This window comes from Canis lupus, chromosome X (assembly GCF_011100685.1).
Source record: "Canis lupus familiaris isolate Mischka breed German Shepherd chromosome X, alternate assembly UU_Cfam_GSD_1.0, whole genome shotgun sequence".
Taxonomy (NCBI): domain Eukaryota; kingdom Metazoa; phylum Chordata; class Mammalia; order Carnivora; family Canidae; genus Canis; species Canis lupus.
The window spans coordinates 19,631,554-19,639,544 of NC_049260.1; the positions used below are offsets into that span (position 1 = coordinate 19,631,554).

General features: G+C 43.7%; 1 protein-coding gene across 3 annotated transcripts in view; it reads right to left on the minus strand.

The window, feature by feature from the left end:
* The window catches only part of APOO (apolipoprotein O), a 53,758-nt gene extending 45,966 nt beyond the window's left edge, over nt 1-7,792 (minus strand). Inside the window, exon 1 of one of the 3 annotated variants that reach the window (XM_038587086.1) lies at nt 7,528-7,787. In XM_038587086.1, the coding sequence (XP_038443014.1) occupies nt 7,528-7,536 (9 nt within the window). In that variant the 5' untranslated portion in view covers nt 7,537-7,787. Of the gene's footprint in view, nt 1-7,527 lie in introns of all 3 variants that reach the window. The other 2 variants (XM_038587088.1, XM_038587087.1) reach the window with 2 other exon arrangements.
* Nucleotides 7,793-7,991: the final 199 nt, after the last annotated feature.

The window sequence follows — 7,991 nt, forward strand, 5'->3', positions numbered from 1 at the left end:
ATATTCAAAGTTATAGGCTCTCAGCTATTGAAAACTCTCCAACCCTTGCTCTAAATTCTTGCTGCTGCCACTTTTAGTACACAATGAACACAGGTTTTAAAATCCACACATTAAGAAATTGGCACTGTTCAAGTTTTCTAAAAGAACTGGCATAAGGCCATGCAGAAATTAGGAAAAACTCACAGTGAAAAAGAAGTAACTTCCAAATTCTAAGATTTATCTTCAGACTGAGATTTTTTTTCCCCTGAAAATATCTAATTGAACTTTCATGTTGTATGCACTAACCATAAAATTCCACTTACGCATTACTGGAGAAGATCAACTCTTTTAACTTTCATTTCAAAAATCTTTTGGCACTTTCCTGTCATAATATAAAAAAAGTCAACTGTCAAGTTTTGGAAATGGATACATTTCTTTGCTATAGAGATGTCTTATGCATCTGATTACTTGCAGTAATTTTAAATGTACCACACAAGCAAATCTCAAAGTTCATTTGTTAGCCTCTAAAAACTCCCATTCTAGCCTAGAAGAGACAGAAGAGTCGAGCACGTATACATAAAGGTCCTCTAATCAGGAAAGTCTACAAATATGTACAGGCCTCATAGGGTAATAAATTCATTTATCATAAATATCTAGTCAACTGTATGCTATTCCATTTGTCTCTGTTCCCCATGCTTTTAAGGTACAATTCATGTACATCTTCCTTTTCCAGTGTTAGTGGCACACAAGAGGCCATTAGCATTTTAGACGGAAGAGCGTTATGGTGTCCTAAGAATTCAGTTCTATATGGGAAGTGAATTTATCCAAGTTGCATCTACTTTTGACAGCCCTAAGTCCAGGGTGCTAACCTGAAACTCCAGATCACTTCGGGAGACATGGGTGATGCAGAAGGGATCGAAAATAGCTTACATTCATACAGTACTTCACAGTTTATGGTTCTTTCCATATGTTATCACATTTGAACCTCCCAACAATCCTGTGCCAATTGGAGGGGCACGTTACTGTCCTCACAGTACCTTGATAAAAGGGGACTCTGAAAAATTAAGAAATCTCATTAAAGTTGCTCAGCCAGAAACCAAAAACAAACCTGAGCCCACACTTTCTGACTGCATCCAGCTGGGCAGTTTTTCTTCTTTGGGATATACCACCCAACATCTTTGAAGGGTAAGAAAGGAAAAACATCTAATTGATACTGCACATAAATACATATATATTATATACATATATAATAAATATATATACACAGTAAACATATATGTGTATGTATGAATGTATGTGTTCACTATAATTTCTCAAGAAGCCCTTTGGAGATGCTTACATTGTAGAGGAGAAATCTTTATTTCTTTCAAAATATGCACTATTTAAAATAATAGTCAAGTAAAATAAAGTTAGAGCACTTCTTTTGCAATTTACAGGTGATTTTCCTTTTTCACTTAGCAGTGTTAGTCTCCCCTCAATTTGTACTAGTGATATACTATTTATGGTAAGTAAAATAATTTCAGAAAGTCAGACACGCAATAAAGGCATTACATCAAGACCAAACAGCCACAAAGAGTGTGTGAGGTAATAACGCCTTAGAGCCAAGGACACGGTCACCTCAGGCTCCTCCGAGCAGGGAGCTCTGAGTGCAGGTCATAGATAGCTCTGTCCTTCAGGAACGAACTGCCAGAGTTTTCTTCAAGAGGCCAAGTTTTCTCCCTCAAGGTGGCTGACAACTCCATCTCCAACCCACATCTCTTGTGAAAACGTCATAGCCTTGGGTTCCACGTCAGCTGATCACTACATGATAATATCCACAGATAGTTCAACGAGGCCAACTTGTTCAAAAGCAAATTATCACCTCCCTCCCCCCCAACCCACCTCAGCCTTCTTCCACTTTCCCATCTCACCGAGTGGTTCCAAGAGCCACTCAATTTTCCAGGCTAAAAGCCCAGGCAGCATTCTTAAATTCTCTTCTCCTTTGCCACATACAGTCAACAACGCCATTTTGAAATTAAAAAATACTTCTGGAAAGCCCTAAGATCATGCACCATCATAATACATAATACATCATAGCTGCCTCCTACGAGAAGCCAACTAAAAGTAACAGCTCATGGTTATCCATCCCTCACTTTATCCCAAGCACTGCAAAGTTTTGGGTCTGAGTCAATTTAACCCACACAAAAATGTGAGGTCAGTGCTAGTCTCATCCTTGTTTCACAGATAAGGATGCAGTTAGAGAATTGGAGTATCTTGCCCACGGGAACACGGTGAAGCCTAAGGTCTTAGCAGAGTGTCAAATTCTTCTGGAACTCCTCTGTGTCCTCACACTCGCTTTTCTGCTCAGCTTGGAAGGGGCCCCATAACTGTGTCCACCCAGCTTCAGAGGTCAGCGCAGGCAGGTTCTCCTCTACAAAGTCTCTTCATGCCCCCTGCTGGCACTCACTCCTCTAAGTCAGTGGTTCTCAAGGTTGGCTACACACACTGCAAACTAGATCCCTACATCTCAATTCTAAAGATTGGCGTGCGTGCAGCCTGGGCAGCAGGACTTGCTCCCTAAATTATTCTAACGTGTAGCCAAAGTTGAGACCCCATTGCTCTGTATTTCCCGCAACTCTTTCACATCAGAACACTTACCATGCTGCATCGGAATGGGCCATTTCTGAGCCACGGGGGCAGGGGGTATCCCAAAACCAGAGGTTCCTGGACCTTCACTTAAAAAGGAAATCAGGGGACGCTGGGGTGGCTCGGTGGTTGAGCATCTGCCTTTGGCTCAGGGCATGATCCTAGGGTCTGAAGACAAGTTCTACACCAGGTTCTGTGAGAAGCCTGCTTCTCCCTCTGCCTATGTCTCTGCCTCCCTCTGTGTCTCTCATGAATAAATAAATAAAATATTAAAAAAAAAAAAAAGGAAATCAGACCTTTGGGCAGGGCCCTGGAAAATGTCTATCGAATAATTCTGGTGTGTGGCCAAATCTACAGACTCTCTCCTAGGTAAGAACTAGGACTTATTTGTACCCACGAAGGTGTAGCACAGTGCTCAGTCATAGCTGGACCTTGATAAACATTTGTGTAATGAATGAAGTCTAGTAACATGAATCTGGGGACTGGGTGTATATATATTCAATTCCAACAGCAGCACCTGGAAAAACTACTTCCTGGAACAGAATGCAAATTCAGACTGGGCAGCTTTTCAAATGTGTTTTTTAATCCACCAGTGCCCCCTACTGATCTGAAGATGGATAAATCAAAACAATGGTTACAGTTCAACTATTTTAATTGTATATGCACATAACTAACTAGTCACACACACAGTACACTTTTTTCCACCAACACCTATACTATCAATTCCTTTCCGCTCCAGTCCTAGTTAACTTAGGCTCATAACTCTCAAACCTAGATCTATCCTACCATTTGTTGGTCCCCACTTCCAGGAGGCAGTCATGATAGAGCTCCAAAAGTAGTTCTCGGAAAAGTCCTCAGAGCCTCTCACTGATCTTTTTTGTTCTTTGGTCAGTGTCTCTTGCAAATCCCACCACACTCATAAAATCACTACCTTTTTAAAAACACAAGAAACCATGGGACACCTGGGTGGCTCAGTGTTTGAGTATCTGTCTTTGGCTCAGGGCTCAGGGGATCAAGTCCCACATTGGGCTCCCTGCAGGGAGCCTGTTTCCCCTCTGTCTATGTCTCTGCCTCTCTCTCTGTGTGTGTGTCTCATGAATAAATAAAATCTTTAAAAATAATAAAATAAAAACACAAGAATCCATTCACCTACCAATCTGCTTCAGTTCCAGCTATTCAAAGTATAATGGAGCACCAGCAGCATCTATATCATCCAGAAGCTTGCTAAAAAATGGACACCCTGAGGCCCCACCCCAGACGAACTGAAGTGTACATTAAAGTTTGAGAAGCACCAGTTCTCAACTTTCTCAACTACTAGACCTAACACCACCATTTTTATGACAAATATTTGTCTAAGTAAGTGTTTTGCTATCTTGAAATAAAAGTTATCACCCATCTACACAAGTAAGACCAAAAAAAAGAGAGGCCACTATACTGATCTGATGGAAATGTAATGGGAGAACAAAAGGGCAAGATTTATAGTAAGAATTGTATTTCGGCATATAAATGTTCAACACAACTAAATAAAAGACATGCAGAACAATCCAAGTTCCCAAAATATATCCCAAATGGGTGGTACTGTCTGGCTGAGAACCGCTGCTCTACTAATACTCCCAATCTTTTCTTTCCAGCTCACAGAAAGAAGGCAACATCTTTCTTCCTTTTTGAAGCTGAGGGATTGATTCTCTCTTCTAAAAGCCCCCTTCCTACATTCCTCCCTAAGGCAATAAACATTGCCAAATCTTGAATACCAAAACAACCACAAAAACAACTCTACAATCTTGACCCAACATGTCCCTCTAGTTACCATATTCTTACTCCTTCCTTTGAAGGAGAAAGTCAAACTTATCAACCCTACCATTGTATCCACTTACTCATGTCTCAAGTCACCAACCCATTATACAGCTTTTGCTTCCATCAGTAAATCCACATATATAAAGGTCATAAAAGCCTTCTAAATTGCCCAAATTAACAAACACTTCTCGAAATTCATCTAACTTATCTCTCTGTAATGGGCATTGCTGATCACACATCCAAACTCCATTCCCCACTATATTCATAAATTCATTTCTCCCATGTGACTAAGACAAATTGACCCCACCCCTAGCTACTCTTGTTTAGTTCAAGCCAATCAGAGCATGGCATTCCCCTGGCACTGGCTATCAGGTCAGGGGCAGACACATGACCTAGGTTGGTCCAATCAGACTGAAGGAAGAGTGTAATCCAAGCGTGGGAGTTGTCCTCTCCCCTGCTTTAGTGAATGAGAAAGCATGTGTTACTACTGCCAGACATGCTACAACTATAGGGGGACTCGACCTTACCTTGGAAAGCCAAGAAATGAGATCAGGTCCTTGACAACACTGTTGATCCACTGGAGTCCACCCTTCCTCTAGACTTTGTGAGAGTTTTCTTCTTACTATTTAAGTAACTGTATTTTCCCAGCTGAAAGCATCCTAACATGGCCTGTCCTCCTTGAAACGTTTTTCCCTTGATTTTCTAAACATCACCCTTTTGTACACCTACTTATCAGAAGTTGCTTCTCAAACATCTCTGGCTTCCCCTCTTCTTCTGTCTATTCTTTACATTTTGGTGTCTAGTAAGGTTTGTTGTGATCTCTTCTACTCAAACTACATGTTTGAATAATTTAAGCTGAGTTATATTAGCACTTCCCCCAAAGGAGTACCACTGCTGATGCTCCCCAGCTCATCCACCTATGGAACTCCTACTTGTCTTTCAAAGCTAAATGTAAATGTTTCCTCTGTGAAGCCTCCCCTGAAGTTCCCAGGGGTTCATTGCCCCTTTTTTGTGCCATAGACCCTACGGACCTGTTCTCAAAATAATGCTTCTAACTGCATAAACTGCCAACTATACTTCAATAGTATAAAAACATTTTAAAATCACAACATATGATATAGTAATATATACTCATTACCTCATTAAATAAAAAGACCTAACAGTCTTACAACTACTATAATTTTGAAGTAGTGATGACCATAAATGATGCCTTGAGATCTATAACAACTGTGATATGAAAATGTCTGTGACATGTATTGGTCCTGTGACTTCTACTGATGACAGGTACTGTTAATATTACTGTGATTTATTGCTGTACTAGCTTATTAAATTAATTGCTCCCAATGAACCTCCTTATATCCATGCTCTTGTGTAGTGCCCCCATACTGACTCTGGGCTTGGCTATGTGACTTGTTTTGACATGAGCAAATGTGATACAAGCAGTTAAGTGTTTATGCAATCAGACTTGCCTTCTTGGAACCCAGTGGCCAGGTGAGGAAGCTTAAGGTAGGCACAATGAGGGGCACCAAGCCGCCATATATGGCAGTAAGGCCACCTTATAGTCTAGCCACCAGCTGAATTCACCCACTAGGGATGCCAGCAAGACTGCCCAGGCAACCCACTGACAGTGAGAAATAATAAATCATTGTAGTTTTAAGGCACTGGTTTGCACTGGCTTGTTATCCAGCAACATCTAACTGAAAGTTACCTACACTCACAACCGAAGTAAATGCTACATTTCAGCTCCAGATTGGTAAAAATAAAGACTTTTTCCCATCAGAGTTTAAGGACTGAATTCTATCTACAGGCCCTCTGAGGGGCTGAAGACCACATTAAGAACCCCCACCCAGTGCAGAAGGAAACCCCTGAAGCAGAGGACATCCTGCTCTCCTTTCTACTACCATAGTACATTATCGATACCCATATAAACTGATCACAGCATATCCTTTGCTGTTGCAACCCTAAAATTAAGCTGAGCTCCTAGCACCTAATAGGTATTCACAACACAAATTTATCGAATGAATGCAAGTTGCTTATAGGATCTGCCGTGGTAACTAAACTGGGAGCAGCCTGAAAGCAAAATAAAAGCAAATACTTAGATGGCACCTCTATATACCAAGGGCTGTTCCAAGTGCTTTACATATACTAACTTATTTATTCCTTATAACAACCCTATGAAGTATATGCTATTCCCTCCAATTTCATGGATAAGAAAACAGGCACAGAAAAGTGATGTGCCCAAGGTCACCCACCTAGAAAGTGGCAATGGCAGAATTGGAAGGCCAAATCCATGCTGATTTTATAACCTGTCCTAATGTGCCCAAAGCACATTGCAGACGCACAATAAAACCTTTCAATGAGTAGTACAAATTTGAGATTTCATTAGCACTATCTTATGGGTGCTAGGCTTCTTGAAGACTCAATTTTGTAGAGTAATCTCTGGTAGCTTGCAATTCTCATGATGGAAAACATTGTTTACTTTTTTAAGAAATAGAATAATGGCTTCAGGTTAAAAAAGATTTTCGAAAATCTTCACTGTGAAAGGCGATTTCTTTCAAAAGACATAAGTTTGCAAAATGTAAAGGAGGGGGTCGACTTGTTCATACTAAATAATGCCCACTCAGGAGGGGAACTAAGTTGTAGCTTCCCACCCTTCCAGCCATTCCCATACCAGCTTCCCCAAATCCTGCAGTAGCCTCTCCAAAGGTGACCCTCCCCCATTCACACATCAGGTTCTGAAACCTGACTCCACCAGGCAACCAAAGCCGAACTCTGCAGTGCCCTGAGCTGGCCTCTCCTTACCCACGAACCCAACAGGGCACCATTGGACGGTGGGGTGGGTGACTACTTTGGGGGGTACTTTAACTTTTCAAAGTGTTTTATTCAAGAGAGTAAGACCCAAAGGACCCACCCACCTACCCATCACGGGTCTCACGCCTCCGCCCGCCAACCTCTAGCTCCCCGCGGACTAGTGAATGGACCATGAGGTTGGGACGCAGCCGCCCCGGAGGCGTGAAAAGCCTTGGGGCAAACTGGGCCTGCCCTCGGAAAAGCCCACGAGAGCGCAGCCAGGGCTCCGCGAGGCCGGGAGGGGGCGATGACAGCTGTGACCCGGCTCCACGCTCTCACCTTGAACATGTTGCTGGCAGAGGTGGCTCCGGCGGGGTCACCCCGGCCCCGGCCCCGCCCACTACGGAGAGGCGGCTACGGCGGCCGAGTAGGGCCCTGATTCCTCTGTCCGCTAGTGGGCCGCGGGGCGGGTGACTGCCGTACAGCCAATTCGATCCCGCGAAGGATTAGCTCGGAAGCCTGGTCTCGGAGCGGCGTCGCTGAGCTGTAGCGCGTAGCTCCTCAGGCCTCGAGCGAACGCAAGCCCCGCCTCCCGGAGGCTCCTCCCCTGCGGCGGTCGTTGCTAGGCGGCAGGAAAGCGCCAGCTCAGTGTGGGCGGCCCGCGGGGGCGCCGGGAGGGAGGTGCCGGGCGTCGCGCCGCGCTGGGAATCGGCCTTCGCTGCCGCGATTGGGCGCCCAGAGGCGTGGGCTGGGAATCCTGTGCGCCGAGGCCGCCGGGCGGGGGCGCTCGGCTGGTCTCGGGC